The sequence below is a fragment of the Dermacentor andersoni genome, chromosome 6 (genome assembly GCF_023375885.2).
Source record: "Dermacentor andersoni chromosome 6, qqDerAnde1_hic_scaffold, whole genome shotgun sequence".
NCBI lineage: Eukaryota > Metazoa > Arthropoda > Arachnida > Ixodida > Ixodidae > Dermacentor > Dermacentor andersoni.
Window position 1 is genome coordinate 62091428 of NC_092819.1, and position 15642 is coordinate 62107069.

Genomic DNA, 15642 nt, shown 5'->3' on the forward strand with positions numbered 1-15642 from the left:
CTCTGCCGAACTATCACTAACGGAATGGCTCCCGCCGCAGACGCAACAACGAAGGCTGGATTTGCAACCACCCATGCTGTGACCATAGCGCCAACAATTGCGACATTGTAATAGACGCGAGGCAATTAAGCGGGTCCCCTCTGAATATTAGAGGCCAGACTCTTATCTCAGTAGGGCAAGATGTGCCTGCAAACGTGGCATTACCGACTCAGTAGGGACACGTGTATTGTCCACCATTCTGTTGCACCGGTAAACAGCAATTACCCCAGCCGCGGATATCTTTTCTAGGATCTCTGCCGGACTTAAAGAGGAGTCTATACCACGAACTATTCCTTTAGTGCAGGAAAGAGGCGGGGGAATGAAGGCGCTAACTTGCATCGATCCAAACGATGAGCACTTAAAGTCGTACACACACGCTTGGGCTGGCGAACGGCAAACAATCCCACCTCTGCCAAACTGTAGTACATAAGTGATGTGCAAGTAGTGATGCGTTACCGCCTGAACCTGCACTGCCTTCGGGTTGTTGAGCCGGATGACTCCTCCATGCAAAGGCACCAGCGCCACAGGAATGCTGCTCACCCCACTACGAAAGAAAGCTTCAAGAGGTATTTGATCAGGTGGTAGGGAAGCCGACCAAGGCGGAGATCGCCCCGTGCCGTCCCCTGGAGAATTTTTCGACATTTGTGGCACTATCTCCGTATCAGACAATATAAATTTATCTTAAAACCGTGCTTGGTATCTACAAAACTGGACTAAATCCACCCGACACTTAGCCAAAACCCCGTTAGCTCACTGTTGCGATCCGAACACCATGCTCGCCAAGCCTCCTGCTCGCACCTTGCGGACGGGTAGCTCGAACCGACCACTCAAGCTCAAGAACGGTGCTTCTTCTTCTTCTTCTTCGTCTCGCTCGTGCTTAGGGGCACGTTGGCACTTGCTGTTCCATTGTTGCATTCGAACCGACGTACCGCCTCGAAGCTTCTTCTTTCTTTCTTGTCATCTTTTACCTCGTGTCCGTTTGTGCAGCGCGCGCAATGTCGCGCGTTGAATGATTTCTAGCCCTACGAGCCATCCGACGCAAGCTCTGCAACGCGGCGCTCCAAGTTAAGATGACGGCTTATAAAACCCATGTTAGGCCCAGTTTAGAGTACGCATCAACCTTATTGTCGGACCCGCATACGAAACAGAATGTTACCAGGCTAGAGAAAATACAGAGGATGGCTGCAATATTCATTTGTAATAGGTACAGGAGAACTGACAGTGTTACAGAAATGATGGGTTTTCTTGGACTCGAGTCCCTGCAGTCTAGGCGGGCCGAATCAAAGTTGAAGCTCTTGTATGTCATGTATCATGATTTTTTACCAATTGATTTGTCTCCCTACATAACCCCAGTGTTTCGCGCCAGCACTCGTTGCAATAATGGCAAACAGCTCGAACAGTATCGTACAAATATTGGTATATTCAAGTCTTCATTTTTTTTCCGGCACCATAGCAGCCTGGAATTGGTTACCGAGGGACGTTGCTGACAGCCCCAATGTTGAAGTGTTCCTCGCAATATTGAGAGCTATGTCTGAATGATGCATCGTTTTGAGCTCTTTCCATATCTTTGTAGTGAATGTCTGTCTGATGTTTTTTTTTTTTTTTGCATTGTATCTGCTCACTCCTGCCTGGACTCAAGAGAGTCTGCAGTATTGTAAAATAAATAAATAAATAAATAAATAAATAAATAAATAAATAAATAAATAAATAAATAAATAAATGGCAGGCCCAGTCTAGTGGCCGTGGAGCAAGTTTCAGCCTTTGTGAGAGCGTTTCCCGAAGTTCTTGAACGTATTGTGTTGCTGCGTTGCTGGAAGAAACAACCAACGAACCGGGGTACGTGGGTGTTCATCGCTCTTAGCCGATTTCACGAGGCGGTCTGGCAACGCCGCAAATCACGTGCCTAAGTCTCAGTTTTTGTTTTGCAAGCGTATGTATGCGTTCTAAAGGACGTAGCTTGTCCCACTGCTTGGGCGTTCTTGAGTGCATCAATTAATAAATAACCTTGCGTTCCGTGCATTATGTAAGGGCGCGCGACAGCGAAAGACTGGTCAGAAGAACGGAAACGCAGTATGAGCATGAATTTCGCCTTGATAGGAAAGGCGTTACGGTAGCGACGACAGTTGCAGCACCGGACTCGGGGGAGGGATTCCGCGCAATCTGTGAGGATTTTCTCTGTTATCACAACTGTGGAGCACGCTCACTCCTTGTGCGTCACTTAGCTGGAAGATGTTGGTAGCTTACGCTTGATGGTTTCTATTCTTCTTCGTCGTCTCCTTTCGTGTCGATGTGATACAGCGGTGAGCACACTATGTGTGCTTGTGTGTGACTGGCTGTGGCTGTGTTAGAGTAGCTGCGCGCTATTTGGGCGCCTTGATTGGTACAACCATGCGTTGAACACCGGACGGATCTGAGAAGCCTATTCGTTTCTCAGCGTTACCGCGTGGTGTAAACAGTGCGGGCGCAGTCAGATCCGTTGTCCGACATGTTTGACAGCTGATAGCTCCGGTGACGCAAAGACAGGGAACACGAAGAGGCGTGTGAAGTGCCCAGCAGCGCGGAAAGTCGTCCTGTGTTACGTCTCAGGTCCTGGCATGCTGGGGCACTACTCGGAGGCCCGGGCCTACGGCAGTCGGGACGAGGAGGCGCAGCAGCACGCCGATGTCTTCCTCGACTTTGACGACGACCCCGTGAGCAAGGAGGCCATTCAACACGACTGGAGCGGTATGCTCTTCTCACAGGAAGAGAACCCCTTCGTCGACGAAGACAACGATTTTATTCTCATAGCCGAGTGCAACGAAGTCCACGGACCGATGCCACTCGTGAGCGCTACTCTCGCTTTTACGTTGTTGTGTCGTTTTGCTGTGTCGCGCGTGTTGATTAGATTTCAAAGCGCGCGTAAAAGCGCTTTCACGCCGAATTCCGCTCAGTCCTGGAAATGAAAACTAGGCCCATGGGTGGGGCGAACATCATGTAACTTGATTTGTTTGTGATAGTGGAGGGGTCACGAAAGTTAAGCTTAGCCAGTAGTACTGCACTGGTATTTTAAGAGGACTGTCCTTATCATAACATTTTGGCATACCTGTGCTCATTTAAAGCGTCACCCTACATGCAAATATAGTTGCATGCATGAAAAAAATAATACACAAATGCTTCACTTTTTGCATGCTTGACATAAGACACACGTAAGGAGCTTATATTGTTATTCAGCTACCAGTGCACAGAAGGCATTTCAGAGTGCCATAATCATGTTGCATTTGTGTGAGCTTTTGCACCGAGCTTATTTGACCAATATCTTTATGTTAGAAAATAAGACAACATTGAAAACTTGCTGTGATGGAAAACAGATTCCACTAGCTTTCGCAGCTGTATCGTTGCAGCTGGTAATATGTTAGGCACATAGCCAATATGTTGATTTCTCTGGTTGTGTGCACCTTCGCAGATGCTTACTGATTCTTGAACATGGTGAAAACCAGCAGTATAAATTGCCAACTGCTTGTCCTTCCCTCTAGATGCCATCACAACTTTGTATGCGTGTTTAGTTACTACATCAAAGTTGTGCCTCTTTCTCTACCCTTACGGAAAACAGCACTCTGGACTGTCACAGCTGTGAAAACTGGATTGCTAATGGTGTTGTAGTGAACTGTGTGTGAACAAATGGTGACAGCATCTGTCATGCTAATGTGCTGTAATTACTTTGGATGCGCATCAAGAGAACATGTCAGATTCTTGTCACATGTTTACACTTGTTTTTTTCGTGCAGGTAACCATACCTCACAACATAGGAGACAGGGTGGAGAGCATAGACATCAACTCATTAGTAATCAGCATACTCTCTGTTGACTATCAGCAAGTAGGAGCGTGAGTATCAATTCAGTGAAATGAGATATGAAGACTATGTGCTTGATCATATATCACTTGCAGGATGTGTCTCGGAATTTTTTTGCCAATAATCCCTCCAAGTTTGATGCAGGCAAATAGGTGCCTGGCACTAGTGACAAAGATGCACACTTTCAACATTGAACACACACATGTGCACTGAGAGCTCTAGTACTATTGTATGCTGTGGCAGTGCTAAGATAAGATTTGCAATGCAGTAAGTGCTTATTCTATCACCTGAGACGGGACAGCGTAGTGTTGTGCACCAATGCTGGCATGCATCCAACACAAGCCTGCATATGTGGCTGGTCAGTCGTGATGAAAACAGCCTAATGATAAGGGTTCATGATAGAGAAGGTGACAAACAAAGTGCTTACTTCTCAATAACATTTATAGCACAATGCAAGTAGTAAAGTACAAAGGCAGTAATGAACCTTGCAGGCCTGCTGCAGTTCTTCAAAATTCTTAAAATAGTGTATATTTGGTGCAAATGTTATTTTATCTATGATGCTGCCCATCACACCTTTTTGTGCCAATGAATAGTTGCACTTTTTTGACCACTAACTGCCAGCAGCTTCTATAACCCTCAATTCGCTTGTATCCTGTCCCTACCACCATACATCAAAATATACCTGATCAAAATATGTCTGGATCCCACATCATCTATCATACCTCGTAGCTGATGTGTTCCTTTGGCTTCTTAAACATGATTAACTCGGCATTTAACAATCATGAACTTGTGGCTGTTGCATTTCTTGACCTTAGAAAAGCTTTTGATACTGTTAATCATCAAAATCTTCTTGAAAAATTACAATGCTATGGTTCCGAGGCAGTAGCCTTGAATTGTTCACTAGCTACCTTTATGATCGCCAGCAGAAAGTTATCATTGATGGCTTCACATCTTCCCAGCAGTATGTGCATGATGGAGTTCGCCAAGGTTCAGTGTTATGGCCTCTCTTGTTTTCTTTATGTATAAATGATTTACCAAAAGTAATAACCAGAGCAAAAATGTTGATGTATGCAGATGATGCAGCCATTATAGTAAGGGCAGACAGTTTGAATCGCTTAGAAGCAATGCTTAACTTAGAACTAAAAATGGTGTCTCAATGGGTTTCAGCTAACAAACTTTCCATTAATATCAAAAAGACTAAATACACAATATTTCATTAACGGAGTAAGATCGTTGACACTAACACATTAAATATAGTCATGAACGATACCTAACTGCAGCACACTCATGGCTTTAAGTATCTTGGAGTAACCCTGGACGATTACTTACACTGGCAAACTCGTATAGATGTGCTCTGTGCAAAATTGGCGTCAGCCTGCTACTGTATTTACCGAGCTCGCGAACTATCCGATTGTGATGTGCTGTGAATACTTTATTTTGCTCTATTTAATAGCCATTTATCACACTGCATTGAATCTCTGGGTTGGACGTATGACATCTCTCTTGACCGTATTCATTGCATACAAAAGCAGGCATTAAGAATCACGACGCACTCGAGAACTGATACACCCAGCAGACCATTGTTGAGTCAACTAAACATATTGCCATTCGATCTTATGCGTGAGCATAAAACAGCTATCTACGTAAACAGTGTTGTGAAATGCAATTATCCTTTCCCTGTATCCATAGTTTTCTCATCACATTCTACCAGAAGTACTGCCGCTGGAAATTTCAACCTGCCTCCTGTACATAATGTATATGGAAAAAAACTACTTGAATTTGTTGGAGTTAAGACATGGAACAACATGCCCTCCAAAATAAAAGAAGCACAAAATTTTGGCAGAGCACTAAAATCATATTTATTAGCTATGAACCACTGATTTGGCACCTGTATTCTTGCTTGGTGTTCTGTTCTTTATGATTTGATAATTTATGTGACTGGGGATAATTTTTATGCATGCTGTAAAAAAATATTTTTTTCTGTTTTTAATGTACTAATTTGTTGAATTCATCCTCTGTACTGATCCCCCTATGCTTGTGCCGAATGTCTATTATATTTCGCATTCGGACCCATCCAGTAGCTTGCGGCTATTGGCTCCAGCAGTTTTTTTCGCATGCACTGTGATACCTACAAAGATAATAAGAAAAAAAAAAAAAATGATTGCATCTGATAATGATATTTGTGACAACCACAGGTGGCCCATGTCTCCTTCACTAGTGTGCCCCTTCTACTTTATTTTTTATTCATCTCTTTACCCACAGCACCATAAATTGGCAATACAGTTTGGTCTTTATAGGAGAGTCAATATGTGTTGATACTTTTGAAGAATGCTGTGTACTTAGCAATGTAAACCACATACGTAATTGTCCGATAAACAAACACCTTTGTCATATTGTTACACTATACTAGATATTTAGTGCTAACTTTACCCTTATGTGTATATATATATATATATATACACAATGATTCGTAGATATGGTCTGAAAGCTTTAAAATGTTAATGTGTTTGTATGTTTGTCTTGCTTTCTCCCAAAGTAAAACTGCGTCAGACTTTGAGCTGTTACTGTCTGCACCACTTACTACATTTAGTTAAAGAGTACTTTCTCACGTCCAGCCTGCAACACCTGTTCTACTATAGCGCTGAAACGGCTCTTCTAGATTGTGCAAGTTCAGTGGTCTTTGGAATACTGAGTTTCATAGCGGCTTTCTTTCGGTTCCTTATTCTTCAGCTCATCAACATTCCCCAAGCTGGACAGCCAAATCCTGATGCCAAGTATACGAGATGATCTGCACATACTTGTCAACTACTCTGTCATGTTGGATCCCAAAGCAAGGGGTTTTGTTCGTCCCATGTGCATTGCCTATGCTTCATCCGACAAGGGGTATGGTATTGTAATGTTGTGTACATTATGATACGTGTAGTGTTAGAATTAATGTTATGTTTTGGCAACATTAAAATGTCCTAACCTTGGGTTTCATGTGCTTTTTCTTTCAATGTAGCATGTTTTGAAGCTTACATTGTGATAGGAATCATAACTTTTGAAGAGTAATGACGACTCTTGTATGCATTTTAACAATAATCATTCCAATTTTCAGAAAATTGGTCAGAAATGCACGCTACATCCGATCCGCACTGATTGAGGTAATGTGAAATTCAGATAATTCTATCTTTCGGAGTTTTCGTGTTTTATCAATGTTCATAAGGCTTAAGTGTATCCTTGTATTCTCCCTTTCCGGGACATCCCCATTCAAGGCATCTTTAGCACTGAAGTTGTTCAACATCAAGTATTTTGTTCAAGGAATCAGGAATCACCTCAAGGATGTCAAGTACACCAGAAGATGTATGTAGCTTTGTTTTTGTCTCTTTGTACTGTTGGAATTATGCACAATGTGTGCTAGTAACTTCAGGTTACATTAAAGTTTAGTGTTGTCCTCTATACCGATAAAACAAGTTTGTTGCACCAGTGTAGTATTAATTCTTTTGATACATAAATGACTTTTTTTACTTATTTCTCAGCTTATTCAGTCCTCCTGATCCATTCACTAAATATGAGACCTCCTGTAATATACAGTAAAACACTAATATAATGATCACAGATATAACAAATTATTGGACATAGCAAAGTAAATGTTTCTTGCAAATATTAAAATGTCATGAATATATGCCTATAATGAATACTGTGTATAATGAAGTTGTTTTTGTATTTGATGTGGCTTTGTTATAATACTGTTTGACTGTGCAGTTTTCCTGTAGGGAGATCTGCTTGCATTATGTGTAAACCGGATCGTATTTCTATAAGCTTTTCAAGGCTTCTTTGCATAGTGATCAAAATAGTGTTTTTTGTTTCTTCTTATGCCATCAGTAAACGTCGGATGCGGCCAGCGCTTGGACACGTTGAATGGCGCGTCAATCTCTGAGGCAAGCTTTCACGAGTCGCTCAACAAATATGAAGACATGCTTGAATCTGCACTTCAAGAAATAGAGGACTCCCTGGCTGCTGGCTGCCCATTTGATGCAAGTGGAATCTTTTCCCTTTTTTCTTAATGCATTTTTTTTTTCTTAACAAGGATTGTTTGCATTGGTACAAACTGCACAACAAAATGGGATACAAGGCAAGAGGGAACGCATGAGCGCCTTTTTTACTTTGTGTCCTGTCTTGTCACATGGTTTATATCAATGCAGCTGTATCAACTAGACCAACTATCAACCCTATTATTAATTACTTGTCTCAGTGGCCATGGCCATCACTGAATACACTGTTTTTCTTCATCCTGGAAAGCTCAAACATTGTTCTACAACAAGGCAAATCATAGTGACTTATTTGTTTTATGTCTGGCTGTAGGTACATTTGTACAAAAAAAACATTGAAATGTTAATTGAGTGAAATTAAGACAGCTTGAAGAAGAACGGCAGATTGGGCGAGTTGGTGTTCATAATGTTTAAAAGACAGTGCTAGAAACTTGCACCGGACAACAGAATAGAGGATGGGATACATGTTTCTGTTTCTGAATGCATAGATGCTGTAGCAAGTAGCGGGCTGTCTAAGAGACAGAGTAACCGGTTTCGCTGTCTGGTTAACTCTTTATGTGATAAACGCTTGCGAGCAGTACATTCAGAGAATGAGAGGTTCTTTTCAGTCATGTCTGAAGAAGCTTATGCTGAAAAGGCTCGCAATACAGTCGCTAAGAATTTTCGGCCTATTAAAAACAACCTGACTTGTTGCAAACAGAAGGCGGTAGCTCTACTGTTAAAGTTCAATCTAGAAATGCTGGCAAAGAAAGTAAAACATGCTGAGCTACCCATTCTTGAAGTTTTCTTTGCGGCCAAGACGCACAAACTCGGAGTCCCCTTCAGGGCAATCGTGTCCGACCACTACACTTGGCAGATGGTTGTTTTTACCTACTTAAACAAACATCTGTCGACGCTTAGTGTGGCAGACCCATTCCTGGCTGCTAATTCGGAAGAGAACGTTTGGCAAGGCCAAACATACATGCAAAAGTCTTGTGTGTGTATAGGTGCCAAAGTAGCCCCAATCCTAAGTAATATTTTTCTTAGCCATGTGGACAAAAAAGTGGAGAAACACTTGGCCAGTGATTTTACGCACATATTTAGGTACGTAGATGATTTTCTTGTGCTTGTCAAATCCCTCGAACCTGAAAGTGTGCCGCAGGCTCTCGATGTTATTAAACAAAGTGGTTCTGGGCTCAAATTCACACATGAAGACCCAAAACATAGCATACTGCAATACTTAGATTTAAAGCTAACCTTCGAACAAGACCACTTGTGTTGGCAGTACTTCCCTAGGAGCAAGAAGCCCCTGTTGAACTACAGGTCATGCCACTCAAAACTTGTCAAAAATGGGGTAGTAGCCGGCTGCGTGGGTATGGCAGTCAAGAAGTCTTGTCATCATAAGATGAGCAGTAGTCTTGAGGCACAGGTACATAGATGCAGGGAGGCCAGTTTCGAGGACTCGGTCCTTGTCTCATGTGCAGGCAAAATCCTCAGAAAGTTAGAGCCCTCCAAACACGACTTAGAGTAGCGTGGTAGCTCGGTTGAAAGGAGTAAAAAAGTTGCAGTAATACCATACGTTAATTCTCTCGCACAGATTTAGAAAAGCAGGGGCCAGATATGGTGTCTAAGTTTTGTTCCCAGCTCCTAATAAAGTTGGTAATTTGGGAGCAGCTGTCCAAAGAGAGAGACAAGGAATAGGAAAGAACACAGGCTGTAAAATAAACCATGGGAAAAAGCCTGTGCCCTGTAAGATTTCTGTTGTTTACCAAATCCCTTTGTCATGCGCCCTTTCGCACATAGGGCAGACAGGCCGATGCATTAATGTAAGGCTATCGGAGCACTAGAGTTCTTTAGACAAGAAATCTACAAGCCTGGTAAAGCACTGCTTCGAATGCGAGTGTAAACTGTTCTTTGATGACACAAAAATTCTGTTTGTGCACAATGATAGCATTGCAAGGGAAGTGGCGGAAGCATTTCACATAATGCGAAAAGGTAGTGGGTGTTGTTAGCCAGCCTTCTGTAACCTTATCTTTGAAGGAAATGGGCTTGCTGAACTGGGGTGAACAATGGGGTTAATCTCACCCACGACCACGGGGCAATGTGTTGGGAATGACGAGTGCTTTTATTCACATCGAGCATGCGTGCACGCTTGATGTAAGGCTCTAAAAAGCCATCGAGTTTGTTAAAAAAAAAAGAAAGAGAACAGCGCTGCGTGTGTCTCATCCTCTATTCTGTTGTCTGGTGCACATTTTTAGCGCTGTTTTTTAAACATTAAGACAACTTGTTCATCTATATATCTGGCTGTCAGCCAGTTAGGGGTGTGGGAATATTATAAAGTTTCGGATAATGAATTGAAATGTGTCTTATTCCACGAAGACTTCGGATCAAACAGTCACTATTTTATTGGAATATGTATCCTGATTCCTTAGTGGCCTTATTTGCACTAACACTCTGCTGATATGCATAGGCTGACCATGCTCGCCGCATCAAGTACCAGGCCAAGGACTTGGTGCGCCACCTGCTAAACCTGCCAAGGCTGAGCCCCGAGCTGGAGCGATTCCTCCAGTTTGCCACTGAAAAAGCACAGCTTCATGAGGTCTGGGCTTCATTCTTTTAACATTTTTCTATAACCCACCATGGTAGCTTAGTGCTGAGCCTGAGGTTGCAGGTTTGATCCCAGTTGTGGCAGCTGCATTTTGGTGGGGGCACAATGCAAAAATGCCCCTGTACTTAGATTTAGGTGCACATTAAGGAACCCCAGGTGGTCAACTGAATCTGAAGTCTTTTACTGCAGAGTGCCTCATAATCAGGTCGGGGTTTTGGAACATAAAACCCCAGGAATTAACTTTTTACTTTCTTGTCTTTCACGACCAATGTTCACGAAATTGCAGACAGCTTAGGTTCTGATGTTGTTTGTACTGCATGGTCTATGCAAATGTAACCACTTGCATTCGAAGCAATAGGAACTGACTGTGTTAATCCAAAACGTAATTGCTGTAATCAAACATTTGCAATTTTCAACACGTGGTCTATAGATCAGAAGTAGAGAGTCAGCTATAACTGCAGTAATCAACAAGCCATGTGGCACCCTAATGTTTAACAAAAATAAAGATAACACCGGAAATGTTAGTTCTTGGCCTCATTTGCAGCTAGAAAATGTTCGAAGTATCCACGTTTCAGTGTGAGATGTTCACTTCCTGGCATATTTAGAAAAATGATATTAGTCATGTAATGTATGTGACTTTAGCCCCTAGAATAAGTAAATTGAAAATACCCGTGACTTGCACGAACTTTTACAGCGAAGCCGCATATAGCTAGGGTTCCGTGTATTTTTCGTGTGCGTCAATAAACACTATCATCATCAATGGCTCATACCCCCTGAAGCAATGGCTCATACCCCTGTAAGCAAGTAAAAAATGCAATGGCTCATAGCCCTGTAAGGTTCATGGCTACTCACTTTGTGTGGGCTAGTTGTGATGACACTACCCCTGTGGTCGTCGTCAGTGATTTCAGTGTGGATGTGTTGGGACCGGAAAGTGAGTGGTTTACTCATTTCGTGTTGCAGACATATTGCTTGCGATGTCACACCGATCCGGCCCAACCAACTACTCAGCGACGTATGTGCAACGATTTGCCTTTGTCAAAGAATGTGTCTGCATATATCTCCAGGTACACCCAAGTGTGATATAGAGAAGTTAATGACCACACACTTTGCATGGGTTAACCGTGGTGGCACTACCCTGGTGATCATCATTGGCGACTTCAATGGGGGGGACATTTCAAAACCAGGCAAAAAATTGTTCGCTCAGTTTGTGCTAGAAAAGCTTGGTTTCAAGGGCCACACCAATCCGACTCACTCAACAATGGTCAAGTATAGATTTAACTTAATCACAAAGTAATCAAACAGAGTAATCGCAAAGCTATCGTCACTGCCATCACCAAATGATGAAATTAAATACATTTACCCTTGTCTAACCCTGTGTGATGTGCTACAGCTTCTCTGGTCATTCACCTTCACAGAGTGGAATGGCCCCTCAATTTGTTTTTAAATGAAAAATTTGCAGTGTTCCTGCAGCAATTATCACTGGGTGATAAGTCAGTGAAGTGATTTAAGAGGGTACATAGGTCTTAGAAACAAAAAAAAACAAAAAAAGGTTGGATAATAATATTTGGGTGTCTGTAAGCAGGCTGATATACACCTGGTGGCTACTAACCATCTAGCAATGTAAATATTTCAGTACCTTTTGTTGTATTCAATGAAACACGAGATGTGTTTGTTTAGTGTTTTTATTCTGCATTTTCTCAGAGCACGAATTGTAGGCTTTTTGCAATCCTTTAGGAGCGATGGCTTACCTGTCAGGGCACCTAGAATAATCATTTTTGTTATAGTTGGTCGCTAAATGCATAATTAACACAATGGCAGAAGTAGCTGCTTTCTTTGTGTGTGTGCTTGTGTGTGTGTGTCTGTGGCTTTACATTAAAGGGGCCCTGAGCCACCCCTCGGGCTTGGTGAAATAACATAGTCTGTGGGTAGCATATGCTGATGTGTTCATTGCAACCAAGTTTTGCTGCCGTACGCAGTGCGTGGAACTCGCAAGCGGATCGCGAAGTCATCTTGCTCACAAACACTCTTTCTTCAAGCAGAAGGCCCTGTCCTCACTCTCTTCTGGATGCTTTAGTTCGTCATCGGACGCTTTATTTCATCATTCCCTTAGACGGCTAGTATTGGCCGATAGCTGACATAAAGCTGCGGTCGGCTACATGGAGCAGATACTGCAGCCACTGTGGGTTGCGGCCATGAGTCCGCTGGCTAAGCACACTGCAGCTCACTGAGGACAACCGTGTTTGGCTTATGTTTAGCGCGTTGTAGGCACCAGAGGTGAAAGTCGTGGCATCTACGTTAACATCCAAAATGAAATTTGAACTGCACGCCACGGTGACATTCAGAAGGCGGAGTATTGTGGGCACGCCCCACTGCACTGTAGGTTTCGCAGTGCAAGGCATTAAAGAAGGAATGGGAGCACAGCGGAGGCCATGTTTGATTTCCAATAACTCTGCTTCTGCTGAACACATTGAAGTACTTTTTGCAACGAAGCATTTCTGAAATAGTCTATTTTCACTTCAAATGCCTTTCTCCACTTCGATAAAAAGTGGTTCAAGGCCCTTTTAAGTAATATAATGAGCCACGTTTAGATAGCAACACTTTGTAGAGCTGTATAATTATTGATACTTCTCATACCAAAAAGGTTTTCTTACTATTGCGAGCCTTGTGCTTCTAAGTATCTAGCTATCTACCCCAAGCAATACTTTGGGAGGATTTCTTGCTCCATCTTTCTGAAAACAATAGTAATATATTTTTATTTAGCTGTAGAACTAACTCATCTATTAAAAACATGATTCCACATTTAAAATCAGCCCAAACTGCTGGACAATATCTTGCAGTTTCATTAAATTTGATAAAGAAGGCTTTAAAGAATGCCTCAATGCCAACTTCTCCCCTTAAGCTAGTTGGTCTAATAGAATCTACAGAAATGGAAAAAGGATGCATTGAGTCTTGTGCAGGAAGTGCCGTTTTGTGATTCATTTTGAAAGAAGCTGGCTATATGCATTGCTTCGAATAACCTCATGTGGTATGACACTGTAGAAGGCCAGACAAAGCAGTGTAAGAAGTCTTATTGTTTTTTGTGTGCTCAGAGAGTGGGCGGGTTCACATGTATTGTCTGCTCTCCCGATGGGCAGCTTATCAGCAGAGCAGGAGGCATGATAGCAAGTCCTTTTGTTTTGTGGCCTGATAATGCCACCTGCTCTGTTATCCAGGAATGCTCATGTACTAGTACATGCATGTGTGTGCAATTATGTAGTAGAAGCTGTTTGTTTAGAAACTGCTCTTTGGGGTATGTTTGCTAAGCTAGCCTTGAGATAGTAACCCTATGACGGACTGTTTTCCAGTAGCACAAAGATGTCTTGGGCTTTCAATGCAGGGGAAGTGCCTTTTACAATTTTGCTGTAGTGCTCCTTTGAACAAGGGGTGCTCTTATTGTGTTTCTAACTTTCCAAAACAACTTCTTGGACTAGTTGGGAGAATATCCTGTACATTCTTTAGAGCTGTGTGAAGGAGATATACACAGTAGAAGAATACAAACCCACAAGTTTTGCTATCAACTGCTTAACTTGGAGGACACAGCAACAGAGCTTTTTTAGAACTACTAGAGGGATATCTGGTATTGCAGTACTAAAAACATAGCACAGTAAGGGCAAAGGACAAGTGGAGACAGGCCAAGCACTGTCTCCACTTGTCCTTTGTCCTTACTGTGCTATGTTTTCAGTATTACGATGATTAGCACCCATAAAGCTATTCTTTTCTGAAGTGGTATTGCAGGCTGTTAAGATACTGCTTGTGTGATGGGTAGCACGTGGCTTTTTCTACGATTTTGCATGGCTTCATTGAGAAAGCACACTACAGTTTCTTGTATTTTTCTTGTAATTCAGCTGGTTTGCGTACTAGTTGCACAACATTTCTTTAAAACTTTATTGTGTAAAAGCATATGTATAAAGCATTCGAAAAGACAAGGACGAAGGAGGAGGGTGCAACACGAGCGCTAACTTTCAACAAAGGTTTATTGAAAATGTTTCATACCTGTTACTACGCTATACCAACAAAGCCGAATCTCAATTCTTGGCAAGCAGGGGAGTGTTTTGTGTTTGTGACCATTTTGTTCTGTTATGCCATTTTGACTGTATAACTAAGTCTCAACACTTAGAATGCATGTCAGTAAATGACACTCTCCATGGATGGCTATCTTAGCTATCCTAAAGGACCCCTCACCGGGCCCCATAGCAAATTTTGGTTATACGCTGAAAGTTGTTGCGTGTCCACTAGGGAGCGTTCTGCTGCAAACATTTTTGAAATCGCTTCATTAATAGGCGAGATAGAAATAATTCATTGCCACGAAGCCATGATTTCAGGAGGCGAGCTCCACTGCATAGCGAGACACTCTCTCCACTCACCCCGTCTAGGCTCCGCAAGCAAAATTCCTTCCCTGCGTTTTCTTATACTGGACCTCAAGGATCGCATGATGCATGCGTCACGGGCCCTGCCTTCATTTTTTTTTTCTCTTTGCTTTCTTTTTTTTTTTACGGTGCTGCGCACAAGCTGTTGTAATTGTCTGGTTTTGCGCAGCGCACAATTTTTCACGCTGGGCACAAGGGCATATGACTAGCTGTATAATTCAGTGCTACACGAGTACTGAGGCAGAACAAGCGGACCACAGAGCATGATCATGCACTGGAACACGGTAGAAAGTGGCCTAGTTTCAGTACCTGCACATGTGACTGCACGACCGTGCGAACAAGCAGGCAAAGCGGAAGTACATCTCCCTTGCTTCGTTGGAAGTAAAACAAAAAACACGCAGGCATTCCATTTGTGTGTTTTATTATTTCTCTAAACTTCAATTCGTCAATTCAAGCAACAGATCGCACAAGTAAGAGTGGTGCCTGGAATAATTCTCGAAGTCTCATGTCACCACGAGCAACGTCGCACTGCGGACCCGACTACGTAGGCGCAGGGGTGCGAGTACGTCATCGTCCGACTTGGAGCTCAGTGGCTGTGAGGAGAAGGGGAAATGGCATTCGGATTGCAATTTCAGACCTTTCCAAGGCACATAGTGATGTAATTCTTTGCAAACACGATCGTTAGTGCAAGTTGTATGCTCTGCGCTTGTCAGTTCAAAATGGCCAGACCTGGTGAGGGGCCCTTTAAGG

The 15642-nt window shown here is 42.7% G+C and overlaps 1 protein-coding gene across 9 annotated transcripts in view; it reads left to right on the plus strand.

The window, feature by feature from the left end:
• Window positions 1–1183: 1183 nt before the first annotated feature.
• The window catches only part of LOC126522761 (uncharacterized), a 53094-nt gene continuing 38635 nt past the window's right edge, over window positions 1184–15642 (plus strand). For 4 of the 9 annotated variants that reach the window (XM_050171558.3, XM_050171562.3, XM_050171561.3 and 1 more), the window contains exons 1-7: window positions 1934–2861; window positions 3803–3900; window positions 6599–6751; window positions 6966–7011; window positions 7123–7210; window positions 7733–7884; window positions 10349–10477. In XM_050171558.3, the coding sequence (XP_050027515.1) occupies window positions 2634–2861; window positions 3803–3900; window positions 6599–6751; window positions 6966–7011; window positions 7123–7210; window positions 7733–7884; window positions 10349–10477 (894 nt within the window). In that variant the 5' untranslated portion in view covers window positions 1934–2633. Of the gene's footprint in view, window positions 2862–3802; window positions 3901–6598; window positions 6752–6965; window positions 7012–7122; window positions 7211–7732; window positions 7885–10348; window positions 10478–15642 lie in introns of all 9 variants that reach the window. The other 5 variants (XM_050171560.3, XM_050171563.3, XM_050171565.3 and 2 more) reach the window with 3 other exon arrangements.